At 34.6% G+C, this 22718-nt stretch overlaps 3 protein-coding genes across 3 annotated transcripts; 2 read left to right on the forward strand and 1 right to left on the reverse strand.

Annotated features, from left to right (window-relative positions):
- Positions 1 to 5938: 5938 nt before the first annotated feature.
- LOC131802387 (zinc transporter 7-like) lies at positions 5939 to 8349 on the forward strand. The gene is made up of 4 exons (XM_059122580.1): positions 5939 to 6177; positions 6276 to 6477; positions 6587 to 7012; positions 7119 to 8349. Exons 2-4 carry the CDS (start codon positions 6291 to 6293, stop codon positions 7616 to 7618), a joined length of 1113 nt encoding a protein of 370 aa, XP_058978563.1. The 5' UTR covers positions 5939 to 6177; positions 6276 to 6290; the 3' UTR covers positions 7619 to 8349.
- Positions 8350 to 12013: 3664 nt separating this feature from the next.
- On the reverse strand, positions 12014 to 13010 carry LOC131802388 (translationally-controlled tumor protein homolog). Its single transcript, XM_059122581.1, has one exon. The coding sequence runs from the start codon at positions 12859 to 12861 to the stop codon at positions 12343 to 12345; it is 519 nt and encodes a 172-aa protein (XP_058978564.1). The 5' UTR covers positions 12862 to 13010; the 3' UTR covers positions 12014 to 12342.
- A 995-nt stretch (positions 13011 to 14005) lies between these two features.
- Positions 14006 to 14817, forward strand: LOC131802371 (succinate dehydrogenase cytochrome b560 subunit, mitochondrial-like). The gene is made up of 2 exons (XM_059122559.1): positions 14006 to 14136; positions 14193 to 14817. Coding segments are annotated over exons 1-2 (522 nt in total). The 5' UTR covers positions 14006 to 14134; the 3' UTR covers positions 14713 to 14817.
- Positions 14818 to 22718: the final 7901 nt, after the last annotated feature.

The following is a 22718-nucleotide window of genomic DNA, read 5'->3' on the forward strand; positions in this document are numbered from 1 at the left end:
TTGAAAACGTGAATGAAAATTGTAAAATTAATGATATAATAAATCTTTGGGAGAAAAACAAACATTTCTTATATTCATATTAGTGAGAATTTCATGTATTTTCGTATAAATTCCCTTAAAAATCAACAAACAATTTTTTTAAAAAAGGAATTATTTTACTATGAATTACGAATCGTGCCGTATGAACGGGTTAATTCGTGTACCTAATTCTGAGAGCGAACAACGTTGTTCGGTTTCCAATGGAAACATGCTATTAGGTATTTACTCGCTTTAGAATGATTCTCTCTTTTTGTAAACAATTAACCGGTTACTCTTTCAAGTTAACTTTCAACTTGGCAACTCTTATTTGGAGTGTCATCAAAACGTCAATTTAATTGATTCTCACATATATATTTCAGTCGTCTCTCAACTCTCGTTGACTTTAGACTACGTGCGCGCCGTTTCGCTTTCTTTTTTATGCGTTTTGTTTGTTTTGCTTTGAACACCAATACACACACAAATACACACATTCCTTCCATCTAACCAATAACACAAACATTATTTTATTTGGTGATTTTGCTGAAATTTAATATTCCTAATTTCAACAAAATATACAATTTTCTGCGAAAATGGGTGATGAGGAGCCGCCTCCTCGTTTAGACCCGAGGAAAAGAATTGAGCTTTTTAGCAACCCTGGAAGCAAGAAGTTTAAAAATAATCAGCCTTCTATGCAAAATAAAATGCCGCAGTGCTCTGCAAAAACAACACCAGCAAAAGAAAACACCACTCTCACACCATATGAAAATCAATATTTTAATGATACAAAGTCCATCTCCACCAACACAACTAACAACTGTCACTCCAACAATAACAATCCCTCCAATCCATCCAATATACCCAAAACACAAACAAAACAGATATTTACAGCTATGATAACTATGAAAACCAAACAATTCTTTACAGCCCAGCCCATCCAGGTCCATATTATGTACTTCTTACTTCTGATGAGCCCATTTGCCCTAGAAGAAAGAACTCAGAATTACATTTGTATGCCAAATTAGCCAGTGCCAACATAAATGCTCATTTTGTATCAAAGAATATTGCATATAAAACCTTCCGCCTGAGCTTCAACAATTATAACTCGGCAAATAATTTTGTTTTGGATCCAAATGTAAAATCTATTGGTTTGAATGCTTTTATCCCAGATAGATTTGTACAAAAATTTTATGTTATTAAATCCGTACCAGTAGAATTCACTGGCAAAATGATATATGATCAAATCAACAGCAGCGACAATGATTTCAAAGCTGTATCAGTATATCGTTTCAAATACAAAAATGAAAATGGTCAGTATGTGCCGTCGCAAACCATTAAAGTAGGTATTGTAGCGGACTACGTTGTAAAAGAACTTAAAATGTTCAACTCTATAGTGGAGACGGATTTATATATTCCACTTGTACGCTTATGTAAAAATTGCGGTCGTTTAGGTCATATAGCCGTAAAATGTAGAGCCAAAAAAAGATGCCTTCTTTGCGGGATAAACATTGAATGTCCCACAAACTGCACAGAGCCAAAATGTGATACATGTTTGTCGACAATTAAATGCAAAACATACTGTATTCTACCCAGATGTATACTATGCAACATGGAAGATCACAATGCCATGGATGTCAAAAAATGCAAAAGATACAGCAATGAAAAAAATATTCTGGAGGCTATGGCAATCACCAACCTTTCAAGGAAAGAATGTATCCCTAAAGTTTCAAACAATTACTTTGAAATTTTAGATGAACCAAATTATGAAAATCAATTTCCCCAAATTTCTAAAACAAGCAGAAGACCAGTTACTTCCTTCAATGATGAACTCAACAGAAGGAGAACTAAAGTCAATTACAATAAAGTAGCAGCATCAATACCTCGTAGAACACATATTACAGCTGAACAGGAAACGATTGTACCCTCTAAACCATCCTTTGAATTCTCAAATTTTTTCAAAGTTTCTGAGTATGAAAAAATATTATCCACTTTCACTCAACAAATGGCTGCCGCATTAACCAATGCCAAGTGTACAGAAGGATTACAGATCTTAGACAGTTTTTCAAATGCCTTAAAAGCACCAGCAATAGATGGACCTTCCAGTTCTAACCAAACCGAACATGATAATCTTACAGCACAACATACAAAGTTTGAATAAAAATAAAAATTATTTAGAACTTTACTTAAACAAATTTTCTGTCGATATATGCATCTTAAGCGAAATTTTTAATGTAGATGAAAATGCATCATCATCTTACGTAAACAATTATGGATTATTCTGTAAAAAAAGAATCGACAATTATGGTGGCGTTGCCATCCTGCACAAAAAAACTATTAAAATAAAAAAATTACCTTTTGCATCGGATTTAGACATCTTAATATGTCAAACTACAAACCTGTCTCAAAATTTAACGATTGTCTCAGTATACTTTCCGCATTCTGTAAAATCCAATGTTTTAAAAACTGAAGTATCAAAACTTTTAATCTTTCTAAATGGAAAATCAAATGTCATTATTGGCGGGGATTTTAATGCAAGATGTAAAGCATATGGTGACGTTTTTGACACAGTTCGAGGATCCACTGTGCAAACCTTGATGGACAGTTCGGCATTTCGTTGTGTTAATGATGGCTCAGCAACCTTTAAAAAGAATCTATTTGACAGTTCTTTCGGTTCTGTGTTAGATCTTACCTTCACAAATATGTCTTCAAACTTTAATTGGAATGTAAAAAATACAAGCATAGGAGGAAGCCACCACAGACCAATCCTTATTAACATAGATAATTTCACATCAAAGCAACAGTACTTCCTAGCAAAAAAACATCTCTTCAAAAACTTATCAAATCTAAAAATTGATTCCAATATGAATGATATTCAATCGAAGCTAAAATCAACAATAAAAAATTCAACTTTTCTCATTACTGCTGAAACAAAATTTCAAACATGGTGGAATAATGACATTACCATACTCTTACGTCAAAAAGAGGCCGCAGAACAGAAATTTGATAGATACAAAACCACTGAAAATGCCCTGAGTGCAATCAACGCTATATCTAAATTCAAAAAAGCCGTAAAATGTGCCAAAAATCGCGACAAACGTCGTAAACTGTCAGATTTAAGCCAATTATCTAATTCAAAATCGCTTTTCCGTTATGTAAAGAGCTGTAAATCGGTTTTCGAACCCCAATCTGCTTCTAAATGGAACACTGACAACAACGAAGCCTTCTTACGTCATTTGAGTGAACAGGTTCCCAACAACAGACAAACTATATCCATTTCAATTTATAACAATCAATCTGTAAATTTCTCCATGGAAGAACTAGACAATGTTCTACAGCAAAAAACTAAACCATCTGCAGCTGGTCTGGATGGAATCACTTATGAAATGGTTAATAAACTATCCCAAGATAGTAAGCAGCACCTTTTGAATTCCTTTAATAATCAATGGAAAAACTGTGAGTTTTTTGAAGAATGGAGGAGAATAAAAATTGTTCCCATACCGAAAAAAGGAAAAAATTTAGACATCTGCACAAATTTTCGGCCAATTGCTTTAATATCTGTACTGGCAAAGATTTTAAACCTCATGGTCAAACAAAGGCTCAATGATTTTCTAGATGAACATAAAACTCTTCCACCTAGATCTTATGCATACCGCAAACATGTGTCAACTTCAACATGCATTAATGACATACTACACACAATAAACACCTCCAAAGAAAAAAATGACAAGGTGATTGTTCTCTCGATGGATGTATCGAAAGCCTATGAGTGTGTCGATATAAATTACCTGAAGAGGATTTTAATAGAAATAAACATTCCACTCCAAATAAGATTATGGATAATCAATTTTCTCTGCAAAAGGACTCTTTGTATGGGAAACTCCACCCTAAATATATACAATGGGATCCCTCAAGGCAGTTGTTTAAGCCCAACACTATTCAACCTATACACAATAGGCCTCCATGGTTTAGCTGATGAAAACACAAACATTTTCCAATATGCGGATGATTTTATTTTGCTTGTGGCAAGCCATGACTTTGATAGTGCCAACAATATTTTACAAATCAAAACCAATAACATGGTATCCTTATTAAAAAAACTAAACCTTGACGTCAATGTTGAGAAAACTTCAGTAATGTACGTGGCTAAAGGAGGTCGGAGAAATCCCAACATTTTACTAAATGGAGTCCAAGTAAATGTTGTTAAGTCCATCAAATTTTTAGGGAGACATATTAAAAACAGTCTATCACTCAAGGAGCACTACGAAGAGGTGATGATATCCTGCAGAAATACTGTTAATGCTTTAAAAATGGTCACGGGTCCAAAAAGTGGAATTCATCCCGCAAAAGCTATAAACCTGTCAAAATCACTTATCTTTTCAAAGACCGAATATGCAATCTCATCGATGGCTCACAGACCAATGTATATAAACAAGAAGCTAACAAGCTTTCAAAATCAGTTGTTAAGAAAAAATTTGGGACTGGTGCCTTCCACTCCAAATCATGTGGTATACGCTCTTGCTGGTATGCTACCAACAGATTTAAGAGCTCAACACTTGGCGGCTAAAGAATTGATAAGACTTAAAATATACAACTCTTCTCTGTATGAATACTTCACCTCAAATACCTCAAGAAAAACTAGTCTTGGATATGTCTATACAAAGTTTCGCACAATTTTTGAAAATCTCAAAATTGGTTACAATCAACATCCGACCAACAAGGTAGATTTCATGCTGGATATATTTAATACTACCAAAAACAATACACCAACAGAATATTTCAAAGCACACTACTACGAATTAATTAACGACTTCAGATCCGAAGGCGTTTCTATTTGGGCGACGGATGCTGCTGTTTTTAACAACAACACAGGCTGCGCTGTCTGCAATATATCTGCTAATCAAAATTTTGTTTTCAAAATTAATGAAAAACTTTCTTCTCTTACTGGTGAACTATGTGCAATTGAAAAGGCAATTGATTTGATGATCGAAGACGGTGTCAGCACAGCTGCTTTATTTACAGACAGCAAAAATGCTTGTCTTCTGCTTAAAAACAACACATCTCACAATTTCACTGTGTACAATATTCTAAACAAAATAGTTAATTCGCATTTAATTAAAATCTCGTTTGTTTGGACACCTTCCCATGTCGGTATACCAATCAATGAAACAGCCGATTATTTTGCGAAGCATGCAGCAAATGTTGGTTCACCAATCAACTTCTGTCTGTCGGTCACAGATGCGTCGAAACGCATTGAGTCACTCCTGTGGAATGAGTTTATAGAAAATTACAAGGACATCTCACGGACTAAAGGAACTTACTTCTACCAATTCTTCCCGGCGCCTGCTAAACAGCCCTGGTTCTTTTCATCAAACATGAAACCTGAAAACATAAAGATTGTTAATCGATTGCTCACTGGTCATACTTACACCAAAAAATATTTCCACAGGATTGGAATTGCTGACTCAAATCTTTGTGAAACCTGCAACGAAATTGAAGATGAAAAACACATAATTTTTTTCTGCAAAAAGCATCAAAATCATAGGAATGATTTTGATTTGTTCAAGAAATTTAATAACTTACCGGAAATCCTGATGTCCAAAAACCAACAAAATATAGATGAATTAATCAACTTTATTGCACTTTGCAAAATTGAAGTTTGACTTTTATTTGTAAATAATCATCATATTTGCTGACAGTTCTTTATTTTTTCCTTTAGTTTTGATTTTTTTTTTGTTTTGATTTCTTATGTATTTCATTCATATCACTACATTCTGTAAACACACATATACTGTAAACAAAAAGAAAACGAAAATAAAAGAGTACTGATACTTTTCAAGTAACCAATAACCGGTCATGGTGAATGGGCACGAAAGTGTTCTAACCACCAACATACTTGACGACGTAGAAGTACAAAAAAAAAAAAAAAAAAAAAAATATATATTTTTGTATTTTACCTTTGATTAACCTGATTTTGGAAAAACTTAAGGAAAATGTTAATTTTTTAAATAAAATACTAATTAAGAAAAGGTCTCCTGAGGCCACTGAGAAGCATTAGCTATCAACAAACCATACAAACTATTTAAGTAGTTGCCTGCAAAAAACAAGACGTTCTGACATCCATCCAGCCAGCCAGAGACAACAAAACACGACGGACAAACACGGGTAAGAGAGAATGAATGTAAACACCACGTATGCAAAGATTAACCGTAATCCAAGAATATGTTTCCGATAATTGTTTAACCGTCGTTTGTTAATTGCAGATAATTTAAAAAGCCATGACCATGCTTCCCCTGACACATAGAGATCGCGGTAATTTCGCCTATCGCATCAAGGAGACACTCAAAAGCTGGAAGCGTTTAATATTCTCAGATAAAAATTCCCGGAATTTATTTCTTTTTCTTATGTTAAATTTAAGTTTTGCATTTGTTGAGCTGTTCTACGGAATTTTGACCAATAGTTTGGGTAAGTAGTTGGGTTAAGATAAGATAACCACAATCGTATCTGTTTACGCTAATGATTTGTCAAAGATTGTGTACAGATAAGCTAATATATTGTGCTTTGATTTTTATAGGTCTCATATCGGATTCGTTTCACATGTTCTTTGACTGTACGGGCTTGTTGGCGGGTCTGGCAGCATCAGTGATCACCAAATGGAGGGCTAATGAACGTTTCTCCTATGGCTATGTGAGGGCAGAAGTCTTGGCTGGTTTTGTTAATAGCCTGTTTCTGATATTTGTAGCATTCTTTATATTGTCCGAGGGCGTAGAACGTCTCATAGAACCACCAGAAGTCAAGCATGAACGACTTTTTGTGGTATCTGTGTTGGGCTTGTTAGTGAATCTAGTTGGTATTTATGCCTTTAATCATGGTGGTGGCCATGGACATTCACATGGTGGTGGCGGTCACGGTCATTCACATGGTGGTCATGGACACTCGCATGGTAGCAGCAGTCCATTAATTGATGCCAATGGGCATCAGGCTATTTCTATGGATGATGGTAAGAATGAATTGAATAATTTACGGAAAAGTTTGTTTTGAAAAGTCTGATAACGTTTTTTGATTTGGTTTATTTTGCTAATCTTGTAAATTGTTTTCTTTTACAGGACACGGCCACTCACATTCCCATGGTCATTCACATGGCGATGATCTATCCGGAGGTGGCAGTAATTCACAAATTATGCGCGGTGTCTTCCTACACATTTTGGCCGATACACTCGGCTCAGTTGGTGTTATTATATCGGCAGTATTAATGCATTTATTCGGCTGGATGATTGCCGATCCAATTTGTTCAATCTTCATCTCAGTACTCATTGTATTGTCGGTAATGAGTCTGATCAAGGAATCAATATATGTACTAATGCAACGCCAGCCGGTTGCTTTAGATCGTTTACTACCTCAGTGCTACCAAAAGGTTACCGGTTTGGCTGGTGTGTATGCAGTGCAAGAACCTCACTTTTGGACGTTATGCTCCGATACCTATGTAGGAGCAATCAAATTAGAAGTATCAAGAAATATCGATCCCAAATATGTTGTTACACATGCTCGCATGATTTTCGAGTCGATAGGTGTTAAACAGGTCTACATACAACTAGACTACGTGTGATAATTCTCTATAGATTTTGTACATAAGCCCTTATGATTTGATTTAGAATATACCAATTTACAATATTGAAAGTTCTTCTTGTTGTCTTGTCCCTCCTTTCACCTTGTCACCACCTGCTCCTATGTCCAAACTACAAAACAAAATTAGTTTTTAATAAAAACTATCTATAAGAGTATAGAAAATACTTGCGTTGAAACTTGACTCACAAGATTTCCAATAAGCCGTCTAGCAATATTTAAATTTGTCCTTTTTTATTAAGTTAAACGTTTTTTGTATTAAGTTTTCCTAAAGCCAATTATATATTTAATTTTTCTTGTTTTTATTTAACAAAACTTTTTCTACACTAAACTGCATTCCATACACACATACATTTCTCAAATAAAACTGTAACAAAAGCTCTATATATAAATAAGTAACACCTATTTGTAATCGTCAAACACACCTACCAGCATGTGCTAAATTAGAACAAATTTCAGAAAACAATGATCTTAATGAAGAGAAATAGTAATCACTATCATGGACTGTCTTATTTTATAACAACAAACATATTTAAAGAAAACAAAACAAAAAACATGCATTGTTTTACAAATATAGAGTTACAAAAACAAAAAGTTCAACGAACAGTTGCCGAAATATGTACATCGCTACTATATATTAAATACATATTGTAAAAACAAAACAAATGGAAATGAACGAAAACTGTAAATATATGAGAGTACTTTTTTATGTTATTTTGTGGTTTTTATTGCAATTTTAAGTATGATGCTTTTGAGCAGTCGAAGGGCGCATTTATGGAATGCAATTAAATTCAGTATAGACTTACACCATCTGTTTTCAGATTAATGCCGCATATTCCACCCATGTCTAATTGGACATATTCCCTTGTTGAAATCCAGATTTCTTCTGATTTCCAGTATTTCAAATTTTCACACAAATCAGCAGCAATTTGATAATAATGCAGGACAATACTTCGTGATTATCGGTATCTTGCAACCAAATCAGGTATCAGTCCTGGATCTGAGTGGGCACTAAACTCATCGTAAAAATATTCGATATAATGATAGCTCTTCATTTCAGTATTTTGAGGGTAATTGACCAAATTTTCACAAAATTCAGCTGGGATTTTACACACCGCATTCTTAGTGGGTAGGAGAAGAACTTTTGAAAAAAATATTTCTTACTAGAAAGCGAAAAGCCAACCTTAAAATTTTGCATTCGTTCGTTAGGCCTTTTTAGGACTCAAACGGCACAATTTGTTCGGCTTGAGAAATTTTTTTAATCAAAAATTCATGCCTCGCACCGTGGTTCAATAAGAAAGGTTGCTCAACTTCAAAGAAATTAGAAAAATACAACTCTGTGCTAGAGCCTTTTAAATTCAAATAGACTTTTAAATATGCAACAGTTGGTTTTGTTTACTTTTATTTTTTTTAAACAAAATTCTTATATTGGGACAATCGCGACAAAAGAATGCAATTTTGGGGTTATTCCACAAGATTGAATCTAAAATTGTAGGACAATACAGTTTTATCCTAAAATTGTGTGTTGTCCATTAACGTCGAAAACATGCATTTATTTTTCAACCGAATTTGAAATAATTTCAAATTGTTGTATTTTTTATTCAATACAATACACACACATACACAAAATGTATATATGTTTTGATAGAATAAGGACACCAAAAAAAATGTATTTAAGAGGTAGCTTTTGGTCTGTTTCAGAACTGCAAGAATGTAAAAGTTTTCACTACGATAACCGATTTTCCCTTTGTAATATCGGAGAAAATTGCAAAACTAGTAGATCCTTGCAGGTTCTAGAACGGACCATATGATCTACCTTCTGTAATTATGCCATGCCTCGTACTAAATGTTCAGACTTTCAAGGATTTATATATTATTCATATATATTAATATATTTCTTTCTTAGGACAAAAATTTTACACCAAGAAGACTTTAAAATCTTTCATTTTGGAGATAACAGATACTCGCTTAACTACAGATACCAATATCAAATTTCAGAATTTCATCTCTATCCCTTCACCCAATACCAAATTTAGTAACATTTGGTTTTATTCATACAAATATGGGAAACATTTCTAAACAGCCAAATCTCAAACACAGATTCCATTTGTAATATAAATATGAAATTTCAGAATTATATTTATATCCCTACACACAATTCCAAACATAGTACCGTTGAATACTTTTCGCATAATTTCCTAAACCACGTCCATATGTCCTGTCTACAAATGAACAGCGACCGTAATACCAAACTTCCAAATTCAAGCACTATCTGTTCACCCAATACCAAATTGTACCAAATATAGTACTATTTAGTTCTTTTTGTGCATTTCATAACCACTTCTTTATCACAAACCTACCAACAACAGGGACCCCAATGCAAATTCCACCTTCATCCGTTTATCATAAACCAGCCTGTTCCATATTTTTAGTACAGTTCGCACACTAAGTACACATTTCCAAAACCATTTTCTTATAGAAAACTTTCTTTCCAACCTTGGTTCTCATTCCATTTCAAGTTTTTAACTTTATCCGTAACCTTAAAGTTCGAATTTCCATAACCCTTTCCGTTTGTCCAAAAGGAAGTATTCATTTTTTAGTACTTTTCGTACCCTTTTAGTACGAGTTTTTAAAAACCCGCCCGTATTATGTGCCTACGCACCATGAGTTTCAAGATTCCAGCTTTAGCCGTCTCGGCGTTGCCTCTCAGTCAGAAAGTTATTTCATGTATGGATTATCTTTTCCTGGTCCTGGTGATTTAAGATCTAACAACTATATTCGCTATCTAAAGTTTCCAAATTGGTAGCAACGCGATATGTAATATCAGCCCAAATTACATAGATTTTTCCATTTGGTGGAACTCGGCCCAGTATATGTATTGCTCCACTAAATATTTTTTAATATAATCAAACACTATACAGCAACATTATTTGGGACTAGAGATACAAAAGCCACCGTCAAATTTGTTGAAAATCGATTCAGAGCTGGATATAGTTTCCAAATTGTGACTACTCTAAAACCATGCTACGTATTCAGATGAGGTTTATATTTGATCACACAACTTCACAATACGAAATTTTTTCTTACGGTGCTCTACTAAATACTCATAGTGGTGTAGGGTATCAAATAGTTGGCCCAGCCCAACTTTTGTCCTTTTCTTACTGTTTTTTTATTTTATATTGAGAACTTCTATAATAAGGCCGGGACAAAAAATTGATTATTTATATCGGTTTAGTAGATCCGGATCCTGAACCCAAACTTTCGGGTCGAATATCAGAGTACCTGGCTTCGTTCCAAGATCAAAATACCTTCCCGGATGCAGGGTACATTATTGAAAAAATCCGAGATTTGTTTACTAAACTAGGGATAAGTGTTGTTTCGAAATTGAAATTGCTTTACTGAGGCAAGCCATTAGGGACGTTTTTCGAAACACTTTACATCCTTTATTTTCACCAAATTTGTGCTAAAGAGCCCATTCCATTTGAATATTCCTAACTACTAATCCATCCTTACTATCCAAGACATTCTTTTTGACTTCACCATTTAAATTAAAACTGATCAAGGTCATATTTGTCCAAAACAGATTTTAAAACTAAAAAAGTACACATCAACAAGTAGTGGCGATAACGATTCTCACAAGTATAAATAATTAGTAATAATCCCCTATAATTTTTTCCATACATGGATCAAAGAAACAACAACAATTTTACTAAACCTCATCACACCGTGGCAATTCTTCTTTATCGCTAAGCGCACACACGTTTTGTGTGTGTCCTCCATCAAACAGCAGACAACAGGTAATCATGATTGTGTGTTGTTTACTCAAACGAGCACAACATTTTTGCAAAAACAACAACCCACCTTAATGTCTCAACGAATTTTTGAGGTTATGTTGTTGTCGTTTTGTGCGAAAATAAAGATTGCAAAAGGAAGTGCAAAATGCCTCTAGAAAATGCATATGAATGCACGAAAAAATAGGTTATCTGATTCGCCTTAACCTAAATCTTTTTTAGAATACACAACAACACGTTTTGGGTGGAAGGTAAAAGTTCAGCAAATCATTCGACATGTCGCGAAAAGCCACATTGTCTTCGGCGTCAATACACTCACACAAACATACTACCACAAAAGAAAAATGACTCATCGAAAATTAATTGTTTTTTTTTTTTTCTTCTTTATTTTTGCAAATGCGATGTTCTTTCAATATTTTCCTTCAATTACAATTTGTTTGCCAATTCGAACTCAAATTTACAGCAGTCCATGCTTCCAAGCCACCACAAAAGAATATGGAAGTTGAGTGGGTCATGGTAGACATGGCCTCACAAGCCTACAATATGTCTGTTGTCCCCAACCATAAGATATGAAGGTTTTTGGTTCGTTTCTTTTTTTCTCATATTGTTACTTGTTTTAAATACATAATTTTATTATAGTTTTTTTTTATCTTAGATATTTTTTCTTTTGTTTTACATGTAAATTGAGTCTTATATCTTTTTCTTTCTTCTTCTTTTGTTTAAACAAATTTCATAAAATCAAATCAAAATGTTACATTAGCAAACAAACAATTTGTATCCAAAGAAAACATGGTCGTCCGGTTGGTTGGCGTACTTAAATTAATTTATATATAAAATTGAAACTATAATTTAATGCGACTGTATAAAAAAGAGATGTGATAGGCTGGCTGGCTGAATTTAGTTGTTGAATTTCTTTTTAGCACTTCTCTTCTTCCAAACCGTGTTTGAAGAACATCAATACGGGCACGCTTTCGCCGTCAATGTCACGGTATTCGCACAAGGCGACCATACCATCACAGTCCATGGATTCACCGGTGAAGAACTGCAAATCCTTGAAACGGCCCAAAATGTCTTTCATGACTTTGTTCATGTTGGTCTTGAAGACATCGACTTGGTCGGGGGATTTCTCTTCCAACTTAGCCAAGACCTTCTTCATGTAGTCCTTCAAGTAGATGGTGTAACTTTTCTTGTCGCCGAAGGCAAAGCATTCTTGCAAGCGGTGATTCATGACAACATCGACACCAGTCTCAACGTTGGTATCGGTACCTTCGTCAGCTTCTTCGGCCGATGGATTGAAGCCCTCAATTTTGATATCGCCCTCGGAGCGGGAGACGACTTTGCCGTACACCTCATACATTACATCGTCGATCAACTTCATTTTGTAGGTGTCAGCGAACATTTCGTCACCGGTGATGATGTCCTTGTAGATTCTCATGTTGAGGTGTTTGGTTTTTTTGTTTCAGTAGAAAGGTAGAAAAATAAAAATTCGTTTACGGGTCGCACACCGAGAGGACAAAAATTTGGGAATAATCCGGACCGACGTTTGCCACGCGCTCAATTCAACAGCGAAAAGAAAGAAAAATGCTTCCACATGCTTGAATAGCCTCGAATGCTTGAAAAAATGGCGTCAGTGTTGCCAATCACATATGAAAAAAGGTAGTAGAAAGAGCGACAACATTTGTCAATATCAAGAGAAGTAGCAACAGGAAGTTGATAATTTGTTGTTCGGCATGAAATGGGGATACAATAAAGTGTTTCCCAACAATCCATTTGAGTGTTCAATTGATACTTTACTCAATATATTTTATCAAATAATATTGCTTAGTACAACTGTGAAATGAATTGCCAATCACATGAAATCTCCACAATTATCTATCAAGCATATTTGTAATAGATTAACGGATAAATAGTGTTGTCCATACAATCAGTTAAATTGTGCGAAAAAATAGACTGTTTAAAAAATAAATAATGTGTTCAGGTACTTATTTAATTTTTCAACAAGACAATATTATTCTTAGAATTTTTTACACAGAAATTGAAGACAATGTAAGCTTAAACATTTAAATTGCTATACATTAATGTTTTAAAAATCTACAATTTTCCAGGAAGTAGTCTCATATCTGTTGAGGTGAGAATACATAAAACGTTTTTTTTCACTGGATTGAGTCATCGGCCAGCTTCTGTGTAAAAGGACAAAGGACCATAGTGTGAACAAGTATAAATTATGGACCGAAATGGATCAAAATCAACCTAAAATTTCTTTGCTCTTTACAAAAACCCAGCCGATAACTTAAGCCGATCTGAAATGCGTTTTATATATTCTCACCATAAATTTTTTTAAAAACTTGATCCAAATTTTTTTGAAATAGTACGAAAATATAAAGAATATAAAACCAATCACCATATCAAAAAAGTAACTGTCACTATGGTCACCTTCCACATTTTAATTTTATTAAAAGTAAACAAATCGTTCAATTTTTTTTATTATTTTTAACCACACCATTTAAAAATCAGTCTTTTGTAACGCCTTTAACATACACCACGTCGTTCACTACTTACATAGCAATAACGCTACAATATTGTAGTAGATTACCATAAGAACAATTCTCCAATAAGTGACTACACATTTGACACATAACCCAGCAAAAAGAAGAAGAGACAGTCTTCAGGTATTTTTCTATCGTAAATATTTTCTGTTGAGCCGAAAAATGTAAGTTTTTTATATAATTCCAAAGAGATATTTTCAGTTAATGCGCTTACTTCTAGGTTTGCTATCACACGTTCCTTGGTTCGTTCCCCAGCCCTTCGCCAGGGCCTTCAAATGGCCCAGGCCCAAAACCTGAGAGAAGTTTCGATGAAAGTTGTACCTGCTGCCTCAACAGTGAAAAATGAGACTTTCTTCGACAAAAATAATCGCTTGCAACGCGAGATGTCTCCCCATTTGACAATTTACAAGCCCCAGTTGACCTCCATGTTGTCAATTACCCATCGTGGTACTGGCATTGCTCTCACAGCCGGTGTCTGGGCTTTGGGTTTGGCTGCTCTCACCTCACCCCAAGACATTGCCAACTATGCTTCTGTGATCGAAGGCTTGCACCTGAGCGCTGGCACTTTGACTGCCTTGAAGTTCATGATTGCCTATCCCTTGGCCTTCCACACTGCTAACGGTGTGCGCCATTTGTTGTGGGACACTGGTCGTTTCTTGAAAATCAAAGAAGTCTATTCCACTGGTTATGCAATGGTTGGTGTTTCGTTTGCTTTGGCTGCCATTTTGGCCATGCTATAAGCAGGATGATTAATATAGAACAGATATAGAAAATGCAATGTGGCATCTTAAAACGAGTAATAAATGTTAAGTTATAAAGCTTTTTCCTATTTAAAAGAAAGAAAAGGAAGTTTTGTTTTTATTTTCATTGTGATCTGTGAGTGGTTCTTCTTTTGATTATGCAATCACTGATATGTGATCAAATTAAATTGTTGTTGCGAATTTTTTGTTTACAGTCGCAATGTTTGTAGATATAATCGTTGGCATTTTCTTGCTTTGTTAGGGAATGTAGTTTGGCTTGCATTTAGACATAAGGTAATTGTTTCTTAGTTAGGTATGTCCGGCTTAATATTTAAACTCAAAATGGAATTTTTATGACTTAATGCATGATACAACAATGACTAAATGTGGAAATGAATTGGTATTAGCTTCGATGATGTTGTCAGCCAAATCGATGTGAAATTTCGTTGTGGAAAATTGTTTATTCTATTGAAATTAACATTGCGTTGTGGGGGTTCTTTAAAATTAGCGTTTTTATTCCCTACGCCACATAGTGGTAAGGGTTATATGTCTTTGTGCATTTGTTTGGAACAGGGAGAAGGAAGCCAGATAGGCCCATAGTTACTTCTGGGGATATTCATAGAATCACTTTCCGAGTCGATTTATGCATGTCAGTCAGTCCGTCCGTCCGTCCATGTATTCTCGTGAAAAAAAAGGTCGCATTTATTATCCGATTGAGATGAATTTTTGCAAACAATATTTGTTTGGACCAAGGACGAAACCTATTAATATTGGTGATAATCGGATCAGATTTAGATATAGCTCCCATAGAACAGTGTGGCTAGTTTTTAGAAAAATGGTCAGGCTTTATCCCTTTATTGCTGTTTTTATAAAAACAAAGTTTGTTTATTAGTGGAGAACGATGTTTTATTAAAAAAAAAAAAAAAACAATAAAGGGATAAAACCTGACCATTTTACAACAACAAAGTACTACGGTATCCCGAACAAACAAGCCACACTGTTCTATTAATAGATTTTTTTGTAATAGACAAAACCAACTTACATGGTTATGCTACTTCGTTCAGCTTGAACGGTTGTAAAATTTAGAAGACTTCCCAAATGAATTTTAGTTTTATTTAATGCTTTGGTTCCTCTTCTATTGAGCTTATGATCTCGTCACTTGGGTAAAAAATGTTTTTTTGTCATAGAAGTTATTTTTAAAATAACTTCTGGGGAGAATATCCCAGACAAAAACCAAGGGAACTGATGAGGATTGGTGGCTCTTTCCGAAACCTAGGTATTCCCTGCCTTACCCCCTGGTAAACATTACCATCGTTCTCCACTAATAAACAAACGTTGTTTTTTTTATAAAAACAACAATAAAGGGATTAAGCCTGACCATTTTGCAACAACAAAATAGCTCCCATATATATTTAACCGATTTCGTGTTAATTGTGCATCAAATGGCCAATATAAGTCCAAATGACCTGAATTTTCCCACACCAACCGAATTCAATCTAGAAGCAAGTACATTAAATTTTTGTTCAGATATGGCCATAGCTCCCATATATATGTTTCATCCGATTTGGGGTTTTAATACCTCTGCCAAATTTTATCAAGATCGGCTCAGATTTGGATATAGCTCCCATATATATATATATTCAACCGATTTCGGGTTAAGTAATCTGGCAACACTATGCCTGAGTAGTCGTGTTTTTTTTCATTGCAGCTGATCATTCGCTAAATTATCTTTTTTTATTCGCACTGATCGTTGTTATATATTTCGCTGCACTAAATTCTTGCAATTTATTAATAGTCCGACACAAATTACCTGGAGTTCGTATGATAAATCATTTAATCATCATTAAATCATCATCATTTTCATCAAGCGGTTTCTTATTGTGGCGTTCTTACGTAACAATTTTGCTGGTTGCTTATTTCGTTGTTCTTGATTGCTTTTGTTGCTGCTATTTCTTGTTGCTGTGCTGCCGTTTGCTGCGCTGTTACGTGTTTAAGGAAGAAAAAATGACGAAGTGTGGTGCTTGTGATGAGACTATTACAAAAACTCAGGGGAGTATATTGTGTGGAGTCTGTAACAAATGGCTACATGCCCCCTGTGCCAAGATTAGTGATAAAAACTTATTAGCGTTGCGTGCTATGAAATATACGCATTTCATTTGTGCTAAATGTAATGGAAACACCCGCACCAATCACAATAGTGACAGCATTGCTGATGAAATTCGCAATTTAAATGCCAAATTTGATGGGTTTATATTGAATAACCAATCAGAACAAAATTCTATAAAGACAGCACTTGATGATATAAAAAATGAAATGTCTTCGTGTTTCACTGAAATTAGGAGTGACATAAAAACTTGCAACGATCGTATTAATCATGTGGAATCTAATGCATCATCAAAACTATCTGATCTGCAAGCTGAGATCAATTTGTTGCATCGGAGACTGAACAGAGCTGACATGTTAATTGGTGGATTGCCAGCGGGAATCGAAGATCTTCTTGCCCCTGTTCTATCCTTGGGCACATTTTTCAACGTACCAATCTCTAGCAGTGACATTAGCCACGTATCTTACATAAGCAAGAAGGCACAGATTCTGGTCAAATTTAATAATGTGCATGCCCGTGACTGTATAATGAAGGAATACTTCAAAACTAGATCACTTAAGGCGTGTGATATAATGGATGGAGCCTGTAGGGATTTAACTAATCGTGTGTATCTTAACGAGCATTACTCGCCAGGTGCAGCTTACCTCAACTCAATTTGTAGAAAACTTCAAAAACAAAATATTATTACAAAATTTAAAATTTTGAACTCACATGAGCTGAAAGCCAAACTAATGTTTCCGGACGGCAAAGTATTGTTTGCTGACGTCAAGAATGCTGCCTCGCTTTTGAATGAATCCCCAGATGTTTCCACTTAAGCAGTATTTGACACTTTAACATTTTTTTAATACTTGCATTTCAATAACTAGTTTCCTAATATTGTGTAGTAGATCTCATTTCTTAGAATTTTATGATCAGCTGTATGAGTATGTTAAGTTTGAATTCGTTTTAAATGCATTTATATTGTATAGTATTAGTTTTTTATTTCGATTCTTGGTTCCCCCCCCACAAACTGTTTTTTGATTTATTATGCCCTTACGTGATAATCTAGGTCCAGTCGTGAATAATAACTCATACATAAAGGATGTACTTTGCCCATTTGACCGCAGTTTCAAGTTAGCTCATCTAAACTGCCGAAGTCTTAAACCTTTGTCAAAGATTGAAGAGTTGAGGCAAATCTTAAGAGATGGCATATTTCATATTTTTGCAGTCTCAGAAACATGGCTGTCGGCTGAAATATGTAGTAAAGCTGTTTCCTTGCCTGGATATAAGTTCTGTCGGAATGACCGACATCGTCCTGTCAGAGGTGGGGGTGTAGGGATATTTATACGTAGCGGAATTTCTTATAAAGTTGTGTTGAAAGTTTCAGAGTTAGGATGTGAGTCGTTATTTGTCGTAGTGCATTTTAACACTATTCAAATATTGTTTGGTGTTGTCTATTTGCCCAATGGAAATTTAGTTGAATTTGAATGCCACCATAGAGACCTATTTTCTAAATACTCCAAAGTTTTCATTTTAGGGGATTTTAACATCAATCTCTTTGACGCATCCAGAGCCAATGCTTTTCGTTCTATCTGTGCCCAGTATAATATATCTATCGTACATAATTCCATGCCCACACATTTTAACTTAGGTAGAAGGTCAACCTCACTTATTGATTATATGCTTACGAGTGATAGTTCATGTGTGAGATATTTTGATCAGGTTCAATGTCCGTCTGTGTCTGACCATGCTCTTATTTTTGCATCTATAGATTTCGATGTCCATTATCTGCCCGATTTTATAGAGTTTCGTGATTATAACAATATTAATTGGATTAGGTTATTTAGCTTTCTTGAGTCCTTTGATAATAATGCAATGTCTAATTCAATCGATGCAAATGAAAATGTTCTTATTTAGGTGGTTTGCTTGCTGATCTTTTTCTTGTGTACCAACTGTTAGAAAGAAGGTACAGTTTTCTCCAGATCGTTGGTTTATGGCAAGGGACGTTACTTTTGCAAGATCTGTAAGGGATCTAGCATATACTGCTTTCCAGAGAAATAAGTCTCAGGAAAATTGGGTAAAGTATTGTAGGTATCGTAACAAAGCAAGGACAGTTATTCGTAGGAATAAAAGGAGATATTTTTCAAAGCTTTTTGGTAATATGACTTCGTCTGAAATTTGGAAAGTGCTCAGGAATTCGGGATGTGTGCAACATGATAGCGCAGAATTTGATATTGATGTCAATGATATAAATACTTTTTTCGCACAGGCCAATTCTACGTCGGATGATAATTTTGATATAACTCAATTTAATGACACTACTTCGTTTTCCTTTAGATGTGTTTCTGTGGTTGAGATTTTTGAGGCGGTTAATAAAATTAAGTCGAATGCGGTTGGTATTGATGGAATACCAATCCGCTTTATAAAACTTGTCATTCCTTACATATGTGACTATATTTTGGATTTGGTCAATTTCATCTTGACTTGCTCCTCTTACCCATTAGCTTGGAAAAATGCCCGAGTAGTTCCTATACCAAAAGCTAAAAATGTATATAGTCCAGATGACCTACGTCCAATATCAATCCTACCAGCAATTTCAAAAATTATGGAAATGATCTTGAAGAATCAAATTTGGAATACACTTCAAATATGATATCTGACACACAGTTTGCATTCCGGCAAAGGCACAACACCACACACTTACTTTTAAAAGCCACTGATTTCATCCGCCATAATATTAATGATCGAAAATTAAGTGTCCTTTTATCTCTTGATCTGTCAAAAGCGTTCAATTCCATTAACTTTGCTCATTTAATCACTAAATTAAGAGATAATTTTAATTTTTCTGGAACTGCCTGTAAACTGATTTATTCATTTATCAGAGATAGATCACAGTTTGTAGCTATCAATGGTAACCAATCTGACCCAGTGAGTTTAAATAGTGGTGTACCGCAAGGTTCTATACTGGGACCACTATTATTCCTTCTTTATGTTAATGACTTGCGTGATACATGCAGTTCAAATCTTGTGAAACGTTGCAGTTTGCTGATGACATTTTCTTCATTTTAACTGGAGATAGTGATAACTTATCTTTGTTTGAAGCAATGTAAATGAATGTCTGCAGCAATTCTCTAATTGGGCATCGGCGAATTATCTTACAATTAATCCGTCAAAAACTAAGGCTTTGATGTTTGGTAAGAGGAATAATAAGGCTTCCGATATCAATGTCCATTTAAATTACAATAATATTGAATTTGTTACTCACCACAAAATTTTAGGTGTTATAGGGATAATGAGCTTTCTTTTAGACAACATATTGATGCTTTATCTGGGAGAGTTTGCTTTTTGTTGAGAAAGATCTATTCCGCCAAATTATATATGCCTCTTCGTATTAGAAAATATTTAGCTCATGCTGTGCTGATGTCTAACATCCTATATGGTTTGGAAGTAATCTCAGGCTGTATCGGGATCAGTTTTACACGTTTACAGAGATTTTAAATTCAGTTGTGCGTTTTGTTTACAACGTTCCCCGAAGGAACCATATATCTAGATATGTTAAACTTTTTCTGGGGTGTTCTTTTACCGATTTTGTGTCTTATAGGATTCTTGTTGCCTTTTATAATATTATCAAATGTCGCCACACCAACATCTCTATACAGTCTTTTTGTGTTTTCCTCATTCAACAAGAAATCCTCAAATAGTTATACCAAGGATTTATAGAGATGTTTGTGCGAGATCGTTCTTAGTTAGAATTGCACGGAATTGGAATCTATTACCCTATGAACTGAGGATATTTTCCCACTCTAATAATGTTTTTAGGAAGAAACTTTTTATTCATTTTGCTTCTTTTGAGCTGTAGTTTTCTTTTCTAAATAGCCATGCTTCTGATTTTCTGACTTTTGGTGAAATGATCTTCATAATGATTGCATTGTATTACAACTATTTGAGTTATTGTTTGCTTGGACGCTATATTTTTCTTGTCTTATTATATTATTATGGCTGGGGAGCCAATGAAGATAAATTATTTTATAGTTTTAATTTTTTTTTTGTATTTAATTATAAGTATTAATACTCAGTTTTGCTAGCTATGTAATATGATTTTATGGTCTCAGAGGCCTGTATTACACAAATGAGTTTGAATAAATGAATAAATGAAATGAATAATAGTGCACCAAATGACCGAATTCAGTCTACAAGCAATTACACCAAATTCGGTGAAAATCGGCTCAGATATAGTTATAGCTCCCATACAGGGTAAGATGAAGAAACTGTAACCACATTTAAATGTGAATAAATCTTTTTTGTCTCTTACCATCGCTCGTTACCGTGATACTGGTAGCGTAGCCCGACGTCAAGGAAGTGGAAATGGACGGAAGAAAACAGCAACATCAGCAGAAATGGTTCGAAAAGTAAAGAAGCGACTTAATCGAAATCCGCGTCGCAGTGGCCGAAGAAATGGCTGGTGAGCTAAACATATCGTAATATTCCATTCTGCAAATATTGAAAAATGAGCTCGGGGTAAAGCCATTGAATTCAAAAAGTGCAAGAACTGAAACCGCAACAGAAAGGTAGAGGATGTCAAAAGATCGACCCTTAAGAACTTGGTGATATTTTACTTATTAATATTTCCCATAATGATTTATTTACATTGAACTATTTTGAATGCTCAGAAATGAATTATCCAACTCGAATATTTGTTGAGCGTTCATGGCGTATTTAAAAAATGTGAATCTGTCCTTCTTGATGGAAAATATTTAATGAAAGAAAACTATATTTTAAATTTCAAATAACACCATGCAAATAACTATGGAAATTGGTATGTTAATTATACACTTTTTTTATTTTGTAAACTTAAATTACGCTGTAACTTTATAACACCAACAAAGAGATTTTAGACATCACAGATAAGAATCATTTTACAGATTGATAGATTACCTTCATTAATTATAGTCCTTGACGGCAAAAGCTCATTATGCTAATAAATAAACGCGTGTACATCATTAAGCCACTGACATTTTGTTACTGCCGAATTCACCTTTCAAAAGAAGTGCGTGTCTCCACATCGCTGTATGTAAATCAATTTAGTTTTGTGTTACATCCTTGACCCCTTCCACAATTAGAGATTGATGAAACCAGCGGTGCTCAAACCGTGTTCTAGAACACGAAGAGAAAAAAGAGATAATTTAAGAGAAAATTAAAATTCTTTTTTCTTTATATTTTACGATTCATTTAATTATTTTTAACATGAATGTTTGCCTAAATAATTTATAATGCAATGGATAAAAAATATTTGTATAAATAATGACTTAACACTGTTTTGTTCTTGATTTAAATAAGCAAAGAGAAATTTGACTGAAAAGAGATATTTCTTTTTGAGCACCCTGATGAAACCTAAGCCATGCAACACTACAAGACACAACTAACACGGTTATGGTCTATGGGTGTTTGTGGTTCTTGGGTATTTCGAAAATGAATGACCGAGTCATCGTTGTACGATTTCGGAAAAAAAAGAAGAACAAAGTAGAAAAAAGAACACTCTTGGCTCATAGTCACACTTGTAGCAGTAAGCCCTGAAGTCCTTACCTTAATAGAGTGCAACAATGGTGTATTATAAATCTTAACACTTCATCTTTGTTGGCTGGGCGGGTGGATGGGGTGTGGGAAGGCCCAGGTAAATTGGTTGCCTTAAACAATACCTTTCACTTCCTACTTTGACTCTGTATGCGATTTTGTACCTTTGTCTAGCCGTATTGATCTCATGAATGGAACTCGCCATGATACTACATCCATGATCACGGAAACCATTGTCGTCTGTCTGTCTGTTCGGTTCGGTATCGCCGTCACATACTTTTACATCACCCAATTTCCAAGATACAAAAACCAAAAAGTTGCAAAAAGAAGAAGACGGAGAACGTAAAGTAAC

The sequence above is a fragment of the Musca domestica genome, unplaced genomic scaffold (genome assembly GCF_030504385.1).
Source record: "Musca domestica strain aabys unplaced genomic scaffold, Musca_domestica.polishedcontigs.V.1.1 201, whole genome shotgun sequence".
Taxonomy (NCBI): domain Eukaryota; kingdom Metazoa; phylum Arthropoda; class Insecta; order Diptera; family Muscidae; genus Musca; species Musca domestica.